This window comes from Amphiura filiformis, chromosome 2, assembly GCF_039555335.1.
Source record: "Amphiura filiformis chromosome 2, Afil_fr2py, whole genome shotgun sequence".
NCBI lineage: Eukaryota > Metazoa > Echinodermata > Ophiuroidea > Amphilepidida > Amphiuridae > Amphiura > Amphiura filiformis.
The window spans coordinates 14,462,916-14,487,399 of NC_092629.1; the positions used below are offsets into that span (position 1 = coordinate 14,462,916).

Genomic DNA, 24,484 nt, shown 5'->3' on the forward strand with positions numbered 1-24,484 from the left:
AAATCACGTTGGGTCTAAGGCTGTGTTAACACTTTTCTTTGATGACTTTGACCACAATTTTTTATTTTTTCAAATATCTTAAAAATTCAAGAATCTAAGCTAATTGAACAGACAGTAGCTCCAATGGTCGCTGCTGCCGGGGGGGGGGGGGACTCAAGTTTGGTTTGGATGGGGTGTGCCGCGAAGAATTTGAAAGTGTACCAATCAATATACCAATATTACAAGAAATTTGGACTCATCGGTATATCAAATGTCAAAATTTTCATCCAAATTTAACACAAATTGTTGTAGTTTTTACAACTTTTTCCCCAAATTATGGGGAAATTTCAAACATTTTGGCTAAAATGAAGCCGCAAAATTGAGCTATCTTCCGAAAAAAATTGAGCAAATTTTTAAAAAAGGACCATCCATATACCAAAATTGGCCTAGAAAAAGGGTGCATTGATGTACCAAAAGGCCAAAAATGCTTCCCATTTCATGTTTGCGGCATGTCCCCATATGGTCATTTGTACCGACTATCCCCTGGGGCTACTGCGTGAGTTGATGTCTGCTTCATGGTTGGCTGCTGCACCCCACACGAGGAACTGGAACCTACTATTCAAATTCAACCCCTTTGGCCACTTTCCTCCTGCAAAAACAACAAAGAAAACAAGTTTTTTTTTTTTCAGAAGTTTAAAGAAAATTTGTGGTGGCATTTTTTGGCTGCTGCAAATTTAGGACGAGGCGTATATATATCGTTTACAGCACATCAAAGTCAAGGGAAGATTTTCTTATTTTTACAAAATATTTGTTTTAATATACAACATTATGTGCAATTTTGTACTGAATAGAGTGATTTTTTCATGTTTTTTTAGAGGAAAATTTCCAAAAAATAGAAAAACATACCCTAATTTTACATCTCTACTTTATGAAAAAGCTAACTGAAAAAAAATCTTACTGTGAACTTATTTGTTTGTATGTTGTCTCAAAAATGGGCAGAAAGGTGTTTTTGTGATTTTTTTCAAAAACTGAGCATTTTGTTCAAATCTGACCTTTCCTATATAATTCCCGACTCGTTTCCATTCCAAAATGTTTAGTTTTATATACTTTTCATACACCCCTATGAAAGGCATGAACTTAATCTTCCACACAGGGGGCGTAGGTTTCAAATGGAGTCACCCATTCAGGTAAACACATTTGAAATTAACACACACTGGCTGTGTGGAAAATTTAGGTCATGTCTTCCATGGTGGCAAAATATTAAAATAGAAATTTGCTGCATTTATTGCCTTTCCATGTCACAATTTAATATCTGATGATCTATTCCATGGAGGCAAAAGGAGACATTTTTGAAAATTAATTTGGTTAAGGGGTACTACACCCCTGCCCAATTTTGTGCCTATTTTTGCATTTTCTCAAAAATTATAGCATATTGGTGACAAGTAAGATATGTATATTATAGGGGCAAGGACTGCAACTTCTGTGCTGAAAATTCAGCAACTCAAAGTAAGTAGTTATTGATTTATTGATTAAATATTGGTTTTCCCTTATTTTTGACTATAACTCCACAACTGTTGTCTGTGCTGAAATAAAATTTCCAGTGCAGTGGTTGTAGTCCTTACTTGTCCCCAATACGCTATGATTTTTGAGAAAAATGCAAAAATAGGTACAAAATTGGGCAGTGGTGTAGTACCCCCAACATTAATACTGAAAACACAAAAGGTCTAGCATATTTGGTTCTAAAGTTCTGAAGTTTTGTGGTGTCTATTTTCATATGTATTGTATTGCTTTTTTTTTACTCCATAATTGCCTTTAACTCTATTTCAAATTTGCTGACTTTGGCCTCCATGGACACGATTGTGTCATATATAATCTTACTTTTTACTGCTTGGATTCACTATACTATGTCCTTGCTGTTTTTGAATTTTAACTTGCGATCCAGAACGCTTCTGCAAATCCAGATCTGTCAGGAATAGAAAAGAAACTTGGAAATCTGAACTCTGATGAATTTAACAAATACCTGTGTTTTGATGCATTAATGCTTTCCATGCTGGCCATATAGGCCTATTCGCTGATCGCACGGTCACCTCAAAATGAGGTTATACCCGCAAAGTGCATGTTGCGTGTGCATATGTCTGTGAAACCGAAATGCATGCTTTAATTACGTGTACACTTTGCACTTCACGTTGGTAGAAAAGCACAAGAAATAACAAGAGCACCAATGGTGCTGTAGCTCATTTGTGTTATTATTAAAGCACATTTCTATTTATTGGTTATGGTCAGGAATTGAAATTCATTGTGTTGGTGGTTGCGTGCCGACTTTACTTGTTATGTTGTTTGTAAGTATACAGTTGTTAATTTTTATTAGTTTGCTGACAGGGCTAGTGATAAAGAGTGTAGTTTAGTTTAGTTTAGTTTAGTTTACTACCTTCATTGCACATGAAAATATCAAAATGCTGTGTGTGGTGCAAAATGGCAACCCCGAACAGGCATGCAGGCCCACTAGATGGGGTTCCTTATACACACACCAAATAATAATAATACTCATGTTCGAACATGGGCATAAAAATATTGCAAGTAAAAGGGAAAAAGGTACACAAACTGTGCTACAAAATGAATTAACTTAATGCCAAATAAACAAAAATGTTTCTATTTACCAGGCATCATGGCTGACACAGAAGCTGTTCCTTTTTGTTTCCTTAGAGTTGCCAGTTCATCTTCACATTCTAAAGTGTGACCATAAAAATAAAACAAATCCGATATCAATGCTCTGCGATGTGGTTTCAACATAAAAAATACACGTTTTCAGATATTTTCTCAAAATATCAAGAACTATAAGAACCACTGAACCAATACTAGGTGTGTTTGTATTCATTTCAATGCATTTTTCATACTGATTCCAAATGTGGTAATAAAATTTACAATTCTGACATTTTTGCCCAAAATGCTGTCCATGTCCACTGGGCATACATTTTTTACAGTGGAATGATACATAAATGAAAATATAAAACTAATAGGTATACTGTTTAATGTACCAAAAATGGGGGTCCCGACAACAAATGCTGAGATGACACCAAAATACGATAGAGACCATTGGCAGCATAGCAATGAAACTTGATGGAAATTACGAATCACTTGGCAGATATTTTTCAAGGAGATGTTTTTTCATGTGCTGTTTAAAAACAGTAACCGAAGGTGCATTTTTTACAATTGATGGTAAAAATAGGCCCAACCCTAGACTTATTTTCTTTTCTTTTTTTTTTTTTGCAAATTTTTTTTAATTAAAAAAAGTTGACCTACCAGTTAACTTTTTACCAGTCGTAGCAGCTATTTCTGCAAGCCAGAATAGCGCCCTCTGCAGTGCACCCTTCCTCTCACTAGCGGTACATTCATAAAGGTCATATTTGAGAGCTGTACTCCCTGTACCTACATCTATGCATAATTTGTGAGCTTGTTTTGTGACCACTACATCACCAATACTAAAAGCATGCCTGCAAAGTAAAACATACAAAAATTAAGATTACAATAACGATGGACGAAGTATAATTAGTGTCTAGTACGCCACTGTGATTCTTAGAATCACTTGGTCCAAAAATATTCAGATTTTTGATAAAAACAGAACATTGATCTATGGATGGAGGCATGTAACCCGAAAATTGCATGAAAATTGAAAAATTGGTCCTGCTACCATTTTGCCTTCGAGATCATATCTTCAGAACTGTTTTTTTTTGTTCAAAAGACTAATAAACTCAGTTTTTTATCAAATGATAGCTAACATACAGGGTGGGCCATTAAAAAGTTCACACTTTTTTGATGGCTTATTTCTCAAAAGTGCAAACACATATTGAAATAAGTTGAACATATTTGTAAACCTCTATGTCTGGACTGTCATTGCTGAAAAGGGCATTAACATCCATGGTCTAATTACAAAATGGCGGCCATTTGAAGCAAGGGGTCAAAAACCACTTTGCACACACGTAAGTCAAATGGAGCGGATGATCACGCGATATATGGTGGTCGCTGGTTCACACCACAATGGATTAGGAACAAAGGAAGAAAAATAACAGTACGCATGAAAGTTCTGTCAATATTTCTCTTGTAAATTAACCATATTTAAATAAATATTTCTTTCTCAAACAGAATATGTTGCCTTCCAGTTGAACAGAATATGTAACAGTAGCTTTAAATAATCTGCGCAGTTAACGTTTGTTTGCAGTCGCATTCTAGATTATGTGCATAATTTTATACCCGAGTCTTCATGATGGTTATTGCACAATAACATAAATCTTATATAGAGATATAACAAGATAAATTTATAAATAGGTGTCAGGAATGTCTCTCCTTCTCTTCGGAAATTATTTCTTCATATAGACACATGTAAACCGTAGCAGTGCTTCAATGGAAACGAAGTTATTTGTCTCAAATTGTCATGAAATTAAAAATATTGCACTAGAAAAGTAAGAATACAAGTAAAATCATATTTTGACTCTGATAAAAATAGTTCTGTTCTTCATTACTGCTTATCATGGTTCCATAAAGTCACGTATTTATGCATGCCACAGTGAAAATGCTTCTGTCTTTAAAGTGTTCTTATCGTCCTTCAACGTGGCCTCCTTGCTCATGAATACAAATCATCGCTACGATCGTACATATGGTGAACTGCTCTTGAAGTAACCCTGGTGCGTCGGATCCTTGTGAACGCATCTGTAATACGTCTCCTCAGCTCCCGCAAATTCCTTGGCGGACCTTCGGCATACACAGACGCATTGACATCACCCCAAAGCCAGAAGTCCAAAGGTGTCAGATCAGGACTCCCCGGAGGCCACTCCACATGATGTCCGAGGCCGACAACACGATGTGGAAACTCCTGCAATCTGTCTCTAACAGCGATAAGACGGTGGGCTGGTGCTCCGTCTTGAAAGAACCACGCCCTGCGGATGGCCCTGGTTGCTTGCTGTCCAAATATTTGGACCAGTTGAGGCTCTAGTTGATCATTGATTATGTCGAGGTAAACGCGTTTCCATTTATGTTCTGGTCAGCGAATATCGGTCCTATCAACCGGTTGTTTCCTGTGACGGCTGCGAGAACACTAACTTTGCGTTTGTCATGTGGAACGTTAAAAGCAAAGTCTCTCAGAGGATTGCCTTTCGGTGCATACATCCGTACGTTTTGAGAAGAGACAGACCCGTCCATTTGAGAGTTTGCCTCGTCAACAACAACAGCGGTATCAAGAAAGCGACGTGCTCTGTTAACTAACCAGTTACAAAACTGAAGTCGCCGATTTGAATCTCCTGGTTGCAGTCCATGACACTTAAGGATCTTGTAAGGGTGCCATTCGATATCATGAGTGATGATTCGTCTGAACGTTGTCCTTGGAATATGGGGACAATTGTTCCGTCGAGTACTCAATCTTGGGTTAGCTTGCAAATCCTTCTAACATCGGCAATGTGATTGGCTGATCTTCCTGTTCGTGGTCTCCCACTGTTAGATTTGTTCCGATTGAGAACAGTTCCATGTAAGTGAAACTTTTGTTTAATATTATAGATGTGTCGGCGACTAGGAAGTCTGGTATTCGGAAACTGGTTCGGCCATGCATTCAGGATAAAGCGCACCTTTCCGGTTCTTGAAATTTCCTCCTCGATGAAAATTCGTTCCTCCTTTGTAAACTGCCGCATTTTGAACAGCAAGATTCACCTCAAAGTACTTACACAGGTATCTCTAACATGAATGACAAGAACGCATACGCATAAGGCATTTTAAATTTGAAGTTCCTCCAAAACTAGTGTATTTGTTATGTAAATGAGGGCGTCCAATCAGCTTTTTGTGTCAATTTCACAGGTGAATGATTTTCAAACAGTAAACAACTCATACACGCATGAGTCCGATGACCCAGACAATGACACTCAAGTAAATGCATATAGAGTCATCAAACTTTTTAAAAACTTGCTTAAGCCTAAAAACTTAATATGCATGATCATTGTCTATAGTCTTACGTGTGTGCAAAGTGGTTTTTGACTTCTCTGCTTTAAATGGTCGCCATTTTGTAATTAGACCATGGATGTTAATGCCCTTTTCAGCAATGACAGTCCAGACATAGAGGTTTACAAATATGTTCAACTTATTTCAATATGTGTTTTCATTTCTGAGAAATAAGCCATCGAAAAAGTGTGAACTTTTTAATGGCCCACCCTGTATGTGAACGTCTGAATGATTGGTGCAAACACATTTTAAAATATCACAACATTTGTCGGGCCTAGTTTTTATGGGACACCCTGTATTATAGAAAAAAGATAATGTTTTAAGCATAGTTTGAATGATTCAAGAGTAACGGTGCTCTTGTGTGGAGCTGCCACTGAAAGGCTCTATCCCCAGCAACTTATTGGACAGGCACCCAGAAAGAAATCAGCCAAGTGAGTCATAATTGTCTTATGATACAATTTTTTTTCAAACTGAGGCAGATATTTATGTACTGGGAGAGAGTCTATTAACAGTCGTATGAACATAAGGCAAAATAAATTGTTTGTTTGCCCTTCACGACTATAATTAAAGACAGAGATAAAAAGAATTTATCGCGTCTGATGTCACTGTAAATTACGATCCTTGATTGGTTAACACAAGTTAACCGATCTAATGTGTTGCATGTTCTGAATCTGCAGCATATCCTGTACATGTACAAGTTGATGAGGCTGTGGATTTTAAAAACCTGATAGAAACAAGCTGTGTTATCAAGAAAAATAAAACATGTTACCTTCCCAAATGATACCATGTTACCATGTTTCCATGACTGTTCTCATTTTTCATTGTTTGTGTTTTGTTTTTGACACAAATGTGGGACTTAAAACGTCCGCTGTTTACATCATATTTAAAAAAAGATCAACCTACCGACGCTCCTGATATTTTTCACCAAAGGGGAAATAAACATTTTTTTCTTGGCCTATAGCCATATCTTGCATACAATCTTCTCACTGACAATCAAGAGAGGGATTCAAATTTTGACAAATTATTAGACACATACCTGAATCTTGCGAAATATGCTTCATAACTGGTAACCTCACTCAACTCTCTCTGAAAATAATCACATTCATATCAATCAATGTTAGGGCTCATATTGAAATTCCCTTACACAGGAAGGTGTGCGCCATCCTGCAGCTTTCCTGTGCTAGCCTTCTTTGTTAAAATCCTGGGCAGGGTGTATCACTGATGCATATAATCCATCCGTTTATGACCGAGCTTTCCTGAGGCGCACGCTTAGCGAGGGGAATCCTGCCTTCTTTCTGTGTGAAAACGTGGTAGGGTATTTCAATATGAGCCCTTATTTCTGTCAAGTCTAAATAATTTCATTGGGGCTATTCTAGTTGAAATCCATAACCCCTATGACCTTTATCTTCCACACAGGGAGTGTAGGTTTCAAATGGAGTCACCCAGTCAGGTACCTGCATTTGAAGTTAACACTCCCTGAGTAATAAAAGATCAAGCTCATGTCTTCCATAGGGGGTGTGAGGATTTCAACTGGAATAGCACATAACAAAGCTGATCCGACAGCCCCTTCCACCCCACCTGTAACAAAATAGGCAATACTAGGGGTTTTTCTTATGAAAGAGAAGAAAGGCAGATATCCCCACAAAAATATTGGTGTTACAAAAATACATGTTTGTACAGCTGCCTGTATCCGTAATACATATATAGTTGCTCAAAAAACAAACAAACACTCATTTAGAGTCATGCTTGGAAGTTGGATTGAATTCTAAGGTAAAGAAAGAAACATAATACTAGGACTCAATCACAATGGTTTATTCCATAGCTGATTTATTGAGCTCTATTCTAAATTGATTTCTAAATTAGTGGGGTTGGAAGGGTGGCTTCCCATGCAGTGATGCACCCTTACCTAGATAGGTAAAACTATATAAATTTTCTGAATCCTTATGACAAGGGGAATACATAAGTAATTTGATGAAGTTTGAAATTTGACCCTATATAAAGTTTAATGACCTTTCCCCCACCCATGGGGCAATATTTCATTTTGGGAACAACAAAATTTGTTTACTAGGGACTTTACAAAGAAATAGGTTAGAAATACATCATTCAGGTGCATGGGAAGCCACCTTCCAACTATTTATATCAATTTTGGAGGATCTGAGAGTCTTTCAACCAAAGTGTAACATTAAATATTTGTTATTTTTCACATTTTCCAGACACTATATACAGCACTGTTGAAATTAAAAACAGATATGAAGAGAACACATCAAAAAATCAGCAAAATAATTACTGATATATGGGAATTTTCAACAAAAGCAGTTTTTAGCATGATGGGCATCCTACCCAAGCATCCCACCAAAAACTGCTTTTGTTGCAAACCCCCATATATCAGTGATTTTTTTGCTGATTTTTGATGTGTTCTCAAAATTGCTCAAGTGGATGTAAGGGGTTTGAAACAAAGCTCTTCATATACTGGAGCCGATCACTCTAAAATATGTATACCTACTTATTTTTACTACTCACATGTGCATTAAGGCTTGTAGCATCCAGATCAACTTTCCACACATCAATACCATCTGTAACACTACAAAATAGAGAAACCATTTTATACAGATTTGTACATATCCTCTGGCATATCCTATATAGTAGAAGGTTGTATTTAAAGGCCTGTTCAGTGTTCAGTGATCTCAGCGAAAGTGTTAAAAAAATCAAGAGTGCAGCCAAAGACATTAAATTTGTCATTGGGTATCCTTAACAGCATTATAAGAGTGTGATTTGTAGAGCCCCTTAATATTTGAAATCCTGTGTTTTATGACGGGTTTGAAAAATACGAGCTCCTTATTAAGCTCCTCACAAACATCAGGAGAGTAATTAACAAAGCTCCTGCATTTTTCAGAAATAAAGGTCTGGGTATTTTTGCTTCAAAACATTTGGCAAAAAACAAGGAAAACAGCTGCAGTATTGACATAGTTGAAGCCCATTCTCAACTTCAGTATAGAAATTACGATACATGTTAAATGTCTCATTTTGTCTTTAATACACAGAGCATCGGCTTAACCACTAGCAGGCTACATTGTATGTTAGCACATCTATGACGCTAACAAAGGTGCCAAAATCTGAATTTTGATGATTTTTATACGATCCTCCGGATGAGCAAAGTACTGAATAGGCCTTTAAGCACCCTTTAGAATCTGATGATCACTTTATTGGATCTAAAAAAGAACCTTTCTCAATTAATTGAATAGCCCTTACTGTATAATCCAGCTGTCTTGAACACAAACAGTGAAGCAAAGAAATTTGCCAGCTCCTCCAATCACGGTCAGGTGTAGGCGGTCAACTCGACCCTCAACAGCAAGGTCCTTCCCTGAACTCATGATCTACATTTAAAATGCATTATAAAGAAATGTAAATAGACATAATATACGATCTATTCAAATGAAATTAATTAAAGCCATATTATAACATTTCTTTAAAAATAGATTAGTATTCATTTTCAATAAAATATTAGCATTTACTGTCAGATATGTCCCCTTTTAATTTTGAGCCGAACAAGTGAGGTAAAGCCAAGAAAATCGGAATTTACAACTAGCGCCAATGCATGTTACTCCGGCGGTTGTACTATGGTACGACCCTCTGGCGTGTGTGTGTGTGTCCCGCACGCCGTGTACGTAGGGGTGTGTTGACATCGCATACGCGTTCGACTAATATTTCTGTCATAATAATAAAACGCTGATTCAGGCGGTTTATTCAAAATCTCGGATTTTGACTAAACTACAGCACCTAAAGCAGGCTTCCTCAAATAGATTTGTTGAAGCGCCACATGAAATTTAAAAAAACCTGCAAAGCGCCACTCAATTTGCGGGGGGAGTCAGAGGGGGGTTTCCCCCCTGTGAAGCTATTGATTTTTTTTAATTTGAGGTGCAAATGACGCCATTTGGTGCAACATTTTGTACTATTTTAGCCTGTCTTTACAGGGATAACATGGGAATCGCATTGTTTATTTATTTATTTTTAAATCTAAGCGGCGCCGCGCGCCACTCGGGAAGCCACTACGCGCCACATGTGGCGCGTGCGCCGCTATTTGCGGAGCCCTGACCTAAAGTCTTGATTTTTGCAGAGAATCTTTGTTTACTAAAGTACATTACAATCGTGTAAAAACCTGAATTTAAATTTTTTTTGAGGGCGTTCTGCTCAGCAAATGTTATAATATGGCTTTAATTCCTTTAAGGTTAGCAACTTTTTTGCGATTTGGTAGTTCATAGCATCTTTAAGGTTAGCAACTTTGTACAGGTGGTAATCTAACCAATAAAAATACGCCCTGCAGCGAATCACATGGCTCTGCTATCTACACCGCGAGACGCAATATACAAAATAAGCTGATTTTATACTCCGTCGCTGAGTGATATGCGATTGATATTTGACAAATAAGGTAGCTCACTTTTCCCAACACAGCAAAAGGAGTTTTATCTCACTGGCTAAAATTTCTACCTCAGCAATGATATTGCAATGAGATGATTTTAAGTGATTGCCACTTGAGATCATTCTGGTATTTATTTCTAGCTATATGTAAAAAAAGAAACATGTAGCTGCTGACAAGTGAATCATTTTGGTAAGTTGTGCACAACTGCATTTATGAAAATGCATTCTTAAGTAAAACTAGATACAGATGATGTGATACTTCTATATCATGTAGGCCTTATGATATTGTTCCTTTGTATTGATTGATTGATACATTTTCATATAGAGAAATTGCCTAGTCCATTGAGAAAGCTACATGTAGGCCCCATTCTCTGGTTCCTTGATTGACAAACCAGCTTTTTGGATCAATAAATCAGAACTTTTGATTGAGACACCAGGTTCTTCACCGAGTAAACTAAGCTTCTCTTTTATTACTCAAAAAACATGTGCCATACAACTGAGCAGTTTTGCTGTCTACACCAGGCACAAAAAGAAACTCGTCAGTTATATTCATCCTTGCTGTTCAATAACTTGATAATTTTGGATTATTCTGAAATATACATTTTGTTAATTGGACTTTTCTTTCTCATTTGACACCCTCTTCGTGAACATTGAGCAAGAATTGACCAAGATATGTGCCTCCAAACTCTCAAACCCCAAAATGAAAAGTTGCAATTTTAACGATTCAATTGTGCCTGTTACACTGTGTGCTTTATTGATGCTTGTGTGCAATACAACGATGCGTTCCCATTGAAAATCGTTGAAAATGCAACTTTAAAAACCCAAAATTATCAAGTTATTGAACAGCAAGGATGAATATAACTGACAAGTTTCTTTTTGTGCCTGGTGTATATGTTTATCATGCCACTCGCCGCCAGGTTATGGCTTTTAAAGTTTGTTCGATTTTTATCAATACCCAGTGTTATGTGTTATTAGTATTATAAGATGATACATTTAATTTCATCATCCCTAAATCTTCATGATTGAATCCACAAGTTCTTCAACAGCCATGCATGGCGATTTTGTTCCACCGTGTTTAATAGACATAGGCTAAGTATAATAAATATGTCCCACATGTATGCAATGCGCCACTGCCACTCAAAAGCATAAAGGACTCATTGCGCATCTAATTACGCACCTTACTCAAGAAAATTCTTTTTTTTTTGTCAGTTTTTGTTTTCAATACACAGACTGGAAGTTCAATACACAGAGAGGAGCTTACCATATTCTTTCAACACATATATTCAAGTGCAAATCTACCGATAGGTTTTTATAGAGACCAAAAATAACAGGATATATTGGTTTTCTACCCATGTCCAAATATTGACATTGTATGAATATCAATACCAGACAACAACACCATAGGCCTACCCTAGATCATGCGCCTTTCTCAATGCCGGAATGATGGAATGTATCGATAAATATTGATTACATAAAACTCATATAAGGATACACTAACAGTTACACTATAACTGAACTGGGATTATTTTATCATGTGGAACAGTACACAATTAAGACATTGAATAATAATAATGGAAAATAATGATCGAGTAGGCCTACTACATTACATCACATCGCATGGATCAATTACACACACAGCGCGGTGGGGTGTGTGATGATCATGATTAGACAGGGTATTCCCCATTTTGATACAATGCTAGAAGATCAAATAAAATGCCAACATCAAGGAAATTGACTCAATTAGTAAGTTAGGAAAAACATTTAATCCATGCTGATAAAATGTTGTCTGATGATGTCAACTTTAATTTATTCTTGGCTTCTGATGATCAGTAATAATGTATTTTTAACAGATTTGAGTCACACTACAACAATATTGAAATCAGTACAGGAAATCAATAAATGCTAAGACTTTTTCAGATACCGATCAGATACCAATAAGTTCAAATTTGGTAGGCCTATAGACACTAGTAAGAATAAATCCATCCACTATGAGTATAGAGGCCGTCAGCCTTTCGCCATCTTGTGGGTACAAATGATTCGCGTGTTCATGCGTCGGGCACTACGCACAGGGCACAGCTTGCACGCAGCTGTTATCACGCATCATCAGGCATGGAGATCGACCGACCATCGTGAGCGTGTACCCACAAGATGGCGGCATATGACGATCACGCTGACGGCCTCTATTGGGATTACAATATTAGCATGAAGAAATTGAAAGGAATTGGTCATATTAATTACAAATTGATAACAGTAAGGTAACACAGACATTGGGTTGTAGGAGACATTGCACATCGTGTTCTTCTGATGAAGACGCAGGTTGCTCAACTCCCTCCAATGGACAAGAAGCTACAGTAGCTTGTATAAAGTTGAATTGTCTATCACAAAAATGTACAAAATTTCTCCTTTCAGTTTCTTGCGATGGTTTTTTAAAACGTTCATAATTCGTCCCTAGAGTTCTGACATGATTTGCATTGGTCGTACAGGCAGGTGGAAGTATGGGGCACACAGCACGGACTGTCTTAGCAACAGATTTTCCATTCTGACAGTAAATGAACAAAACATGGCCATTCTTTAGTTTGCCATCATCTGGTGGTGATTGGTAAAAGTCAATCAGATGCTGATGATTTAAACCTGTTTTTTTGGGGGGAGGTGGCTTCCTGGTATTCTTCTTCCCCATATATCTGAAACAGAAAAATTGAAAAACAAATTTTAAAAACAAATACAAACAAGAAAAACAGAAAGAAGGAAAAGAAGTCCATATATTTTATTTTTTTAAAAAAAAAAAAAATGCTTCTTTATAACAAGTACAAAAATAAATATGCAAAAAAATAAATAAGTAAATAAATAAATAAAGTTATTTTAATAATAATGTTACGGTACTGTCATTGTACTCCCAATCAACCAGTTGATCAATGTTTTCACAAAGTATAAATGTCAGCCAATCAGGAAGCCTGATTACGATCATGTGACTACTGGTTAGCAGACAGCTTATTTTTTGCCTTGGTGATGGCAATTTTCAACCCAAAATCATCCTAATTTTGAAAGTACATCACATCATAATATTAAGTGATTAGGCCAAGTAAAAAATAAAACATGTTTCACGTCCGGTTTTCGAAAAAAAGGAGGAAGATTTTCTATTTTTTATCGCAAAATTGGTGTAAATACCCATACTTAGAGCTGTTTTAGCGTATACAATAATGTCTGGAAAAAGGAGGAGGCCCTTTTTTATTTGTTGTTCTGAGAGTTACACCCCTCTAATGATCACAAAACCTTCTTAAAATGTTTCTTGTATCTTAACAAAGCTATAGAAAGCATCCCAACTTCATATGACATATTTTTTGAAAAGTTATAACCGAATTTCGAAAAATAAAAATAAATCTGAGGAAACCTCAAAAAAGGAAGCGGGAGGGGACGTGAAACATGTTTATTTTTTTATTTGGCCTTATAAATCTAGACATATTAAAAAAACCCTGATAGTTTGAAAGAATAAATACAAAGCATTTATGACCAAATTTCATGTAGTTGTTTTGTCATGCATTCTATATATTGTCAGTGTGTGGACATGCACTTTCCGGATCAAACAAAATCCATATCGCATCAATCAATTTCTTTCAACTTTTGTTTGTTTGTTTGCTTGTTTGTTTTTTATTCAGTATTAATCATTACAATACAAAAACAAATGAAAAAAGACAAGCCGGGATAACCCATTAAGCCCGTAGAAAAGCATGCTTTCTGATTTCAACATTATTTTACATTTCAGCTAATAAATATTATAAGGTGATTTCGTATTAAATCCACATCCTCATCCCCCCACTTTTCTCCAAAGAAGTTTAGATTGTTATACCACTGGAAACCTCTGGCTATACATAATGTTTATATAAAAATCATTTCTTGCAGATCAATTTGTTTAGCAAAAATATCGCCAAATTTGAATTACGTTCTGGTGTACCAGAACTTAATTCAGCTCTTTTTGTGAATATCAATTGAAAAATGTCAAAAAAAGGTGTCGATGCTAGGATTAGAGACGCACCTATAGTTCTGAATCGGGACCGGTAAAAAAGTGAACATTACCGATTATTGCTACCGATCACACCAGCAGCTGCACCAGCCTACTTTGGCCAGCATTATTTTTCAAGCTCACAAATCATACATTGTACATACTTTGTACAGATGGATATAATTCCTTACTCCTGGTCCCTAAAATGTAAGTTATTTAACAAAAACCAAGGTGAATTCCGGGGTGAATTACATGCACATGATCACAATGCGCTAGACAGTTCTCACGCTTGTGTTGGTTTATTGTTGTTTTGGTCGCTGTTTTGCTGGTGTGACCTTGGGCCCGGACCTGGGGAAATCCCAACCAACTTCGGCGCTCCTGTCATAGTACTATGTGTGGCAATCGTTCCAATTTAATTGAGCAGCGCAGACCCCGGAAACCAGCATGCCCATGTGGCCTCGAAGCCAAACAAAATGTCATTTTAAGAGTGTGATCCTTGCATAATATATATATCCATTCTGAGAGCATAATGAATTAAATTATGGGCATAAATGGTCATCGCTGATGCAAGTATGAATTAATGTGTTCGTATTGGCACAAGAACAATACTAAATCAGTCTACCGAAAGGCCGAAGTAACCAGCACAGTGGCATGCATGCCTCCGAATTCAGAAGTCATGCATGTTATTGTAATAATCTGGTTCTGGTTCTGAATCGGCCGATCACTTAGCAACATAATCGGTAATCGGGCAGCAGAGGCTGATCGATGCTTCTCTAGCTACATGTAGGATCACAAAATACTCTATTATATTAACTAAATACTGTTACCATAGTTAGAAAAGCTAGTTTACTCACCTTCTAGAAGGATAATTTTAACAATCTTTCAGTACCAAATTTGGCCAGACTTGAGGGCTCAATTGCTGCCCATTTGCTATGAATCTCGGAAGACAAGACATGCGACCAGTTATGAGTGAATTTATAAGATGGCCGACTTGTGTTTGACAGTACTAAATTAAGAGTACTTCAATCGCATTTTTTCTGATGTGACCTGAACGCTGGTACATTACCGAGTGGGGCAAGACTCTTGAACAGTTTTTGTTCTCCGAATCAGTATAGGCAAAATAGCCAAAAAAACATAAAATAAGGGATTTCCCTCCAGTTCACCACGTAAACTTGTATAGCTCAAAATTCAGACCGCACGCCATTAAGTTTACTGAATTCCGTATTTTGAAATTGGTTGACATTAATGATCCCTGATTCCCGGTCTATTATTTTAGCTGTGTCACATGTATGGCGCTTGTGGGGAATTAGCCAAACTTCAGAACAAAAATACTATCGCCGATCACGATGTGATGATGTGGGACTTGCATAGGATTGCACAGTGATTAAATTTGGCAAAATTTGACCTTTCTAGGCAAGCTGACAAAGCTTTGTGTGCGTAATATGATCAGTCGACGTCTTAATATATGTGCAACGCTTGGTGTTTTGATGTATCCTTCTACAGCGATCTTTCCCGATGACAGTGATGAGTCGATGACTTGGTTCTTGGTTAGGTAATCCTTAAGAGCTGGTCTCAGCTATACTAGGGTGAATCTGCATCAGACGTCGACAGCTAGTCCGAATACTCAGTCCCAGAACAAAATATTAATTTCTGACATGATCGTGTTCTGGGTCTGAACTGTTTCCATATGAAATCTTGATGGCATATTGGACAAAAGAAGCACATGGTTCTACTTGACAGCTTTTTAATCCCTATTCATGTTATTGTGGACCGTCTTTTGTCTACCTCTCTCACTCTGTTTGTAAACAGGCGAGGAGGTCAAAATAATTGTCATCCTCGCCGAATAGGAAAGACAGCGTATTGATAGTACGGCACTAGTCGACAGCCAGTGGACGTAACTTTCAGACGGATTTGAAAAAAGGAAACCGAGGCTGTGGACATTTTAACGATCGCGGTGAATGGGATTTTGCCACATGCCTTTCTATTTGAAGGAGTATTTCGTGATCCTACATGTAGCATCCTCTTTTTATGACATTTTCCAGTACATATCCACAAAAAAGCATATTCCCAAAATTTCAGTTGATTCCGATATTGCGTTTTGCGAGTTATGCATGATTATGTGTATTACACTGCTCCATAGACACATGGACAACACGTAGGTATGCCAGGTGAATTCAAATTTGCCATCAAACTGCATCATTTTATATATCAAATTAAAGCCCTTGAGTAAAGAAAGCCAACACTGAAAACCTTTTTGTCATAGCACTTTCCGTAGCAAAGTTACGCAAGAAATATTTTGTACATAAACATTATGTAGCCAGAGGGTTTCCAGTGATATAAAAATCTCAACTTTTTTTGAGAAAAGTGGGGGGATGAGGCTGTGGATCACGAAATGCCCTTTTAAATAAGCATGCAATTGTAAAAGTATTACACATGATTCAAGCTTAAAATTGAAACTACTGCATATTACACAGCAAAAAATACCAGCGGTTGTAATCACACACATACAGCGGGTATCTATATTTAGCTAAATGGCTGGAATATCATCCAACGTTTTTAACTTACCAAAGTGAACGGAAGTCGCAAAAATTCTAGAAATATTATTATAAGAAATTGTTTACAAAGTTGAACTGCCACTTTCCTTTGGTATTGAAAGCTCGTCGCGGGAACGGGAAGTAGCGTCGCTGGCTTCTGTTTTTACTGGGAGTTATTGGAAAGCAACAGTCCAACGAAGCTAAATATCAACCGGGCACCATAATTAATTGGCGACGGCTATATTTAGCAGTTGTTGTAGAAACTAAAAAATACAAGTAGAAGAGTCTAGATTTTGTAATGATTTTGTAATTTTTAGATCAAAGCTAAAATGGGCAGACCAAGCTGATTGATAAAATGGATTCAATGACATTAATTCTTCTCACTTGTTGCATTTATTTTCTGCATTTCACTACAATTGCAACAGAATTGGACAAATCTGGTAAGCTTACACGGGGCTTACACTAGTTACACTGACTGAGCAGAGACTCAGCACTGTGCACCAGGGGGCTGACCGTGAAACGCGGATTAGCCAAATTTGCATGCTTTGGGATGATGTACAGATGTCGCCGCGAATCACAAAATTTGACACACGTATGGGGCCGCCGCGCCATGGGGTGCTAACGGGGTAACAGCACGTCCGGGGTGCCAACAGTGCGTCCGGTAGCACCCCCCGCTACCATGGCTTTGCGTACAGTACGCATTCCCAACTGTCAATCATCGGGGTCAATCAGCTCGAGCTTGACAATGATGATCTAAATAGACTATCGCTAAGTCTTATGTGTATGCGTATATTTATGGTTAATTATTCATGTTTGAAAACAGTGTTTTCTTGTATATCTTGGCCCGGATAGTGGGATTGTTGGTCGATTGGATGTTTTTAATAAAAATTAGTTCATGGATGTGGTAAAAATGTCATTAGAATATTAAAAATAGCTGTCCAACATTTGAAAAAAATACATTATAGCAGGCTTGAAAAAGTCTAACCTTGGATGCAGCAAGCCATGATTTTTACGGGTAATTTTATTAAAAAGCGATGGCAGGCTAATGGCAGCCGGAATGGTGGCTTACATACCTGTATATATTATTTGACTAGCAGTCTCAATATCCCAACTTTCCTTATCCCTGTGTGCACTGTTTACATGCTGTATACGCAAAGTAGTATCAACATATCCCTCTTTTCTCGTCAGTAGCACCATCCAATTGTGGAAGTAAAAAGTCTCTATAAAGTGTGGCGTAGTGCGTGTGGGTCATCATATGGGGCACCGAGTTTGATGGGGGGTACAAGCCGCTTTTGACAATTTAAAAAAATTCAGATCGATGGGGGGGGTGGTTATGTGCCTCGTGCCCCTATGACACTACACCATGCATTGTACTCCACTACTTTATCATGCTAGTCCTACTCCTCGTGAAATCTATCTAATATCCATGACAAATCGATAGTTACTGTGTGGATCAGTAGTTAGAGTGTGGAACGATAACTACAGTCACTTAATCATGACACAATTTTCAAACGCGTTAAATTACAATTCTGTGTTAAGGTGGTATTGGAGGCATTTTCTAGAAATTAGGAAATGCTTTGAGCATGTTTTAAACAGATTAATTAAATAGGGTAAAGTACACTGATCAATATCTCTGCCTTTTGTTTGGAGCAAATCAGACATACGGTCTCCATAATACATCAATTTATATTTTCTTTGTATCCTATTGTTTTTGTCAACAATCAATATAGTTAATGAGCTATTAAAATGGACTGGAAAGGCTCATTAATATGTAATTTTTGCCAATATTTTGCTAAAAATCAATGCATAAATGTTCAGGGTACTTTTATTTTGCATACTTTTGCCCTGAAACTTGGTCAAAGTGTTTCTAATATGTTCTAATTTATTACATAGTGAAGCCGCCCTCTAATTTGCATATTTGCATAATTAATGAACTCATTTGTATAAATGCTAATTAATTATGCAAATATGTTCAAAGATGTCCAATTTCCAACCTAGTATAATGACAAGTCTCATATTTTACCAAAAGCAGACCCAGGATCTAGTGTTTACTCCTGCCCAAAACTAGACATATGCACCGTGTACTGTTGCTGTTCTCGGACATTATAAACATGTGTCTTCGCTGTAATTTAAGGGGAGGCGGTCTTTTGTGCGTAATTATAGAGGGCCAGTGGATTCACTCTATCATTATAAAAAAATATTTAAAGAAATCAAAGAGCCCTAGGAATAAAAATTGTAGTGTAATTCACGCTAGATACAATTTCTTTTAATGACAAAAATGAATTTTTGTAATCGATCAAAAACCAAACGTTTTATACAAATTTTGAATTTAGCCTGAATCCGTAAATATGGCACCTCTCGCCCTTTTTCAGGTCAAGGCTGTTTTTACCATTATGCAGCGAATCATTGTTGAAGCTATTTCACATACATGTTTAAAACACTCTAGAGAAAGAATTTTGCCATATACTGCTGAAATATCTTTTGTTGATTTTGAATGATAATGTCTTAACGTCATAAATTTTAAGGTCAAATTTCTAAAATCAAAACAAAACATTGCGACGCAGATATTCCCCGACTTGTGCAATTTCATCATCCTATCAGTGTCTTTATTATTTGTTTGAGGCCTTTTCCAAATGTTCGTGCTATTAAATACATAAAGCGGCCAATCTATCTTTACAAAATGCGTCATTTTAATGTAAACAAAAGGCTAAAGATAGCATTATGAGATTTATCTTTTATTATTACACTCATCTGTTCATCTGCCTCCGTGGCAGAGCGGTAAAGATTGGGACTGATAATCAACGACGCGTCGAATCGTTGGTTTGAGTCCCCTCGAAGCCTAATGGGAACTTTTTTTTTCTTCAAAATTCATGATCGCATTCGAAATGAGTCACTTGTCGCTAAATCGTGTATCGTATCCTTAAAAGGCCCACCTTTTTGTGTGTGATTTGGCAGTGTCCCTAGTCTGTTGATTTTATGCTAATACTGTTAGACCAGGGGTCCGCAAATAAAACTTTCATGCTAATAAAACATTATTTTAATTTTTAATTGTAGAAACAAATTTTGAGCCTTACGAGTTTGGCGGATATTCAGAAGAAACTTCAGTAGCTGATACAATAAGTTTATACACAGTACAGCCAGAAGTGTTATATTATTTGATAAAGAAATCAGCCATCAACCAGTGTGTGTGTTTTTCATAAACAGAAAGGTAGGTCTGTGCCAGAGAAGGTATCTTGCACTTCCCACAATGCAATTCTTTCATTTCAATTTTCTGTACTGATTTTCTATCTAGTGCAACGTTTGGAAGTACGGAGGTTAGAACTCAATTTTAGCCGTGTAAAATTGGCCATGTTATTTCGAATGTGGCCGCGTAAATCACGGCCTGCACGGCTGGCTGGCTAGTCCCCAATGTCTTGTGTATGTGTGCAATGATATATTGACTACAATACCACTCTTTTTAACGACCATAAATGGGGTGCAAGTGAACAGCATGACGTGAAAATTGAATTACGATCTAGGTCTTTATTCCTGTTCATTGATAATCTGTGTGCAATGCAGAGGAATGGCGTAACATCAAGTGCAGCAAGATAATGTAAGACATTGACTTTGACTTTGACTGGATACTGGCCAACGTTCCCTGCAGGAATCACACGGTCAGGAAAAGTGTGCGCTTGATGTTATGCTTAGTCTTGCTTGTAGATGTGGCTTGCTATAGCTGCTTTGTAGGTATTTGGTTCTTGTATGTTGGCTATTGATTCTGGAATAGAATTCCAGTCTCTGATTGTTCTGGGCAGGTAAGAGTTCTTGTAGCAGTCTTCGTGGCTGCTAATGTTGTAAAAGGCTTGTGAGTTAGTATGCCGTGGCGTCGTGGGCGTTTTCAAAAGGTAGGGATAGGTGACCAGTGATGGCTTTTTGAAGTATGGTCTTCGATCTACACTTCCTTCTGGACTGCAGCGACTCCCAATCTAGCTGTCGAAGTAGCTCTGTCATGCAACCCTGTGATTTAGACTTGTAATCCCCACTTACAAAACGGGCCACTCTCCTTTGAACCATTTCGGGCCACTCTCCTTTGAACCATTTCCGACAGGTAGGGATAGGTGACCAGTGATGGCTTTTTGAAGTATGGTCAGTCTTCTACACTTCCTTCTGGACTGCAGCGACTCCCAATCTAGCTGTCGAAGTAGCTCTGTCATGCAACCCTGCATGTGATTTAGACTTGTAATCCCCACTTACAAAACGGGCCACTCTCCTTTGAACCATTTCATGCTTGTTGTTGAGCACTTGTGTATACGGATCCCATGTAGGCTAGGATGAATATTCCACCAAAGGTCGAACCAGTGTCTTGTAGGCCGACTCTTTCACACGTTGGGGACATGAATATAAATTTCTACATATAAAGCCCAAGGTGCGGTTTGCGGATGCTGTTATGTTATCAATGTGTTTATTCCAGGTGAGTTTATCAGTGATTGTTACGCCGAGATATGGGTGGCTATTTGTTGTCTGTTAAAGATAGAATTTCCCAGTGTGTAGTCAAAATGGAACACAGATCTTTTATGTGTGAGTCTCATAATAAAACACTTCTCTGGGTTGAAATGCATTTGCCAGTCTTTTTCCCATTTTATGAGTGTGTTCAGGTCTTGTTGTAGTGCATCTGCATCAAACTGATTTTGTATTTCTCTATATAACACACAGTCATCTGCAAAGAGACAGACTGTGGAATTTATGTTGTCAGGGAGATCATTTATTTTTACAAGGAATAGTAGCGGTCCAAGATAGTAAATGTAAAACCTGTATTTTAGCTAGAGTATCTCGAGCTAGTGCAGGGGGCAATACATCAAAAAATAGTGCAAACCCATCTCTATGGTAATTAATCGTGTTACAATACTAGTTTCTACGGTTAATTTGGACTGTCCACTTTCAATATGAGAACCTAAAATATCCCCCACTTTAGAAATGTCAGTTTCTACAAGACTATGCATAATAATACGATACATTTTGGACACATTTTTTTTCTCTCTTTTATAGTTAATTCAAGCATTGAACAACAACTTATTCAGTTTTGGGAAGAAGTGACAAACGATGATGCATTTTCTGAATGGATTCTAAGAGCTGTGTCTGCAACGGTATGTGTGAGATAAATTAGATGTGAATCTTTGAACAAGTTCAATAGGAATGTTAATTTCAAATATGGATTTTGTTCATTTTGTTGTTGAGTGTGTAGGGCCCCTCATCCTTGTTTAGAGAGTTATCGATCGTGAATCCATCGATCGAGAGGCCAGCTCATATATCATGCCCTCTACGATGGCTCCTGTTGCCCATAAAAGTCTGATGTGATGGTTGTGAGTTGCCAGTCTTATGAATTTAGATGACCACTAACGAGGTGGTGAAACATCGCTAAATGTGAGCAATAAATCATCATTTTTCATAGGAATTGTTCAAAATGAACAAAATCCACAGCAAAAGACATGAATGTTTCATACGTCCTAGATATCGAGAACCAATTAGAGTAAATGTTAGCAAAATGCTAGAAGTGTATTAATTGTGTAAGGATTTAAGTTATGATGACTCATATTATAAATGAATGTTACTCGACCCTTTGAAATTTTACATTAACAAAACTCGCTCATACTTGACCTGAAAATAGGCTTAGCTCCAGTGACTTTAAGGCCTATTCTCATCTGGAGGATCATAAAAATCATCAAAATTCAGATTTTAGCACATTTTACATGAATCTGTAATCCTTTAAGTACCGTAACCACGCGGGTATAAGCCCACTCTCGGTTATAAGCCCACCCCCTATTTTTCAAAATATTTGAGAAACTAGGGTGCACTCGGGTATAAGCCCAGTACTAATTTTGACCAAATACTACCATCAAATCAATGGTGAATGAATAAATATGACATCTCTTGAACAAATCTTGTTGAATAATTTCATTTTAATTTTGTTTTTCCTCTTTATTTTGAGGTTTTATTAAGCCAATTTATGCTCAAATTTATAAACAACAGTGAGCTACAGTGAACGCAGTTACGATAATGATATGTGAGCAGCTAGGGTATTTCCCAAATCACCCAAACTGGTTTCAGCTTGCTGGAACTTGCGATCTTAACTAGACCACACGCTCGATGCTCCAGATATGCCCTTAAGCCCCGCCCAGTAGACACGTCTTTGGACAGTTTATAACATCCTTAAGCCTTGCCCACTTGCTGAAATTGGCATTAAAATTTAATCACTTTGTAAGTAAACAAAACACCAACAAGAACATGTTTGATAAATTACGAAAACCAAGTCATTGCGCTAGATTGCATCAAAATAAATTGATAGCATTGCAAGGTTGTCCTGTACCGTCTGATTAAATTTTTTAATTTTAGTCATTTTTCCATTTTTCCATTTTTGTTTGACCAAAAAAGCAAAAAGTACACAAAAATATTTATGACGGTAGCAGGTCTTTTTTTAATTATCCTTTTTACTGAAAAGAATGTTAGCAAGAAAAACGTCTGTTCCTGTGTTTGCCCGGGTGTGTTTGTTTAACTCTAATAGCATCCCAATTGAATTTGTTTTAACAACCCCATTCATGCATTTCATAATAAAATATCGTAACATGTTAAAACACAACCATGAAAGGTCATGCACCTGGATTTGCTCCATTATCAATTGGCAATGTTTTGTTATTGCTTCGATGTTCAATCAAATGTTTTGCATATCAATGACTGATGCTCTAATTGGCTACTGATTTACAGCATGCTTCTATGCTCCGCCCAGTGACCCTCCCGAGTAGGCCTATTGATTGGCTGAATAGCTTGGCTGCATGGTCTGAGCACGTGAATATGTGCTTCTTGTCAATCACTATGCTCCACCCACTAAAACGTCAGTAATCCACCCGAGTGTTGATTGGCTGGGCTGCATGGTCTAAGCACGTGGCATTAGCTAAACCCTGGGCATTTATACCCGGGCCTCGTGGTCTTTCTACAGGGGCATTCTCGGGTCTGGGAAAAAGTGGTCTAGGGAGCATAATTGAAAACATTTTATTGTACATGTACTGGTACATGCATAGCACAAACTTGAGCCGGGTTTTAGCTTTTGATACTGGCGTGGGGGGGGGTTGTGGTCTGTGTATGACTGTTGATACAATGACACTGTGCATGCTTTGCTTGACTTGATAACTTTATTATGATCACCTTTTTTTAATTAAAAAATCGGGCATAAATATTATACAAATAAAAAAAAAAAAAAAAATCATAAATACTAGCCCTTTCCTCGGGTATAAGCCCACCCCATTTTTTGAGTGAAATCACCCATCTAGGGGGGTGGGCTTATACCCGGGTGGTTACGGTACGTACCATTAGATTTATAAAGTTTATTTCGAGGACTGTTAAATATCAGAAATATCGTTTTTAATAATTTGCCATAGAATTTGTATTATATTGTGAATTTCAGAAAATCTAAATTATTTGATATCAAAAGGACATTCTACATGTACGTATTCAGAATGCAATTCGATATGTCTGATGTGCTCTAATGTCCCACAATAAATACTGTATAAAGGTAGGTTACAGAGCCAGTAATGCAATTTACATTACG

The 24,484-nt window shown here is 37.3% G+C and overlaps 2 protein-coding genes and 1 long non-coding RNA gene across 7 annotated transcripts in view; 2 read left to right on the plus strand and 1 right to left on the minus strand.

The window, feature by feature from the left end:
- Positions 1 to 117: 117 nt before the first annotated feature.
- LOC140145925 (protein PAXX-like) lies at positions 118 to 17,025 on the minus strand. Of its 5 annotated transcripts, none has more exons than XM_072167653.1 (9): positions 16,937 to 17,025; positions 12,641 to 13,055; positions 9,208 to 9,332; positions 8,479 to 8,539; positions 6,995 to 7,044; positions 3,280 to 3,470; positions 2,637 to 2,705; positions 1,858 to 1,942; positions 118 to 628 (listed from the first exon to the last, which is right to left on the minus strand). In XM_072167653.1, the coding sequence occupies exons 2-9, from the start codon at positions 13,049 to 13,051 to the stop codon at positions 595 to 597; spliced, it is 1,026 nt and encodes a 341-aa protein (XP_072023754.1). In that variant the 5' UTR covers positions 13,052 to 13,055; positions 16,937 to 17,025; the 3' UTR covers positions 118 to 594. The 5 variants fall into 5 exon arrangements, with proteins under 5 accessions (XP_072023754.1, XP_072023755.1, XP_072023756.1 ...); XM_072167654.1 differs by lacking the exon at positions 16,937 to 17,025 and adding an exon at positions 15,226 to 15,793; XM_072167655.1 differs by lacking the exon at positions 16,937 to 17,025 and adding an exon at positions 14,536 to 14,778.
- Positions 17,026 to 17,141: 116 nt separating this feature from the next.
- LOC140135459 (uncharacterized) lies at positions 17,142 to 22,023 on the plus strand. The gene is made up of 3 exons (XR_011856517.1): positions 17,142 to 17,345; positions 19,960 to 20,113; positions 21,931 to 22,023. It is a non-coding gene; the product is annotated as an uncharacterized lncRNA (long non-coding RNA).
- Positions 22,024 to 24,421: 2,398 nt separating this feature from the next.
- LOC140138419 (uncharacterized) overlaps positions 24,422 to 24,484 on the plus strand; it is a 58,615-nt gene continuing 58,552 nt past the window's right edge. Inside the window, 1 exon segment of the mRNA XM_072160317.1 lies at positions 24,422 to 24,448. Coding sequence (XP_072016418.1) covers positions 24,422 to 24,448 — 27 coding nt within the window.

What these genes read in the sequence shown, in the direction of transcription:
- LOC140145925 (XM_072167653.1), bottom strand. Translation starts at nt 13,051, where the DNA reads ATGGGGAAGAAGAATACCAGGAAGCCACCTCCCCCCAAAAAAACAGGT. An exon ending in CAAGACAGCTGGATTATACA is followed by an intron (nt 8,540 to 9,207) that starts GTAAGGGCTATT and finishes TCTATTTTGTAG; the next exon opens with TGTTACAGATGGTATTGATG. An exon ending in TGTGTCAGCCATGATGCCTG is followed by an intron (nt 1,943 to 2,636) that starts GTAAATAGAAAC and finishes TATTCCTGACAG; the next exon opens with ATCTGGATTTGCAGAAGCGT.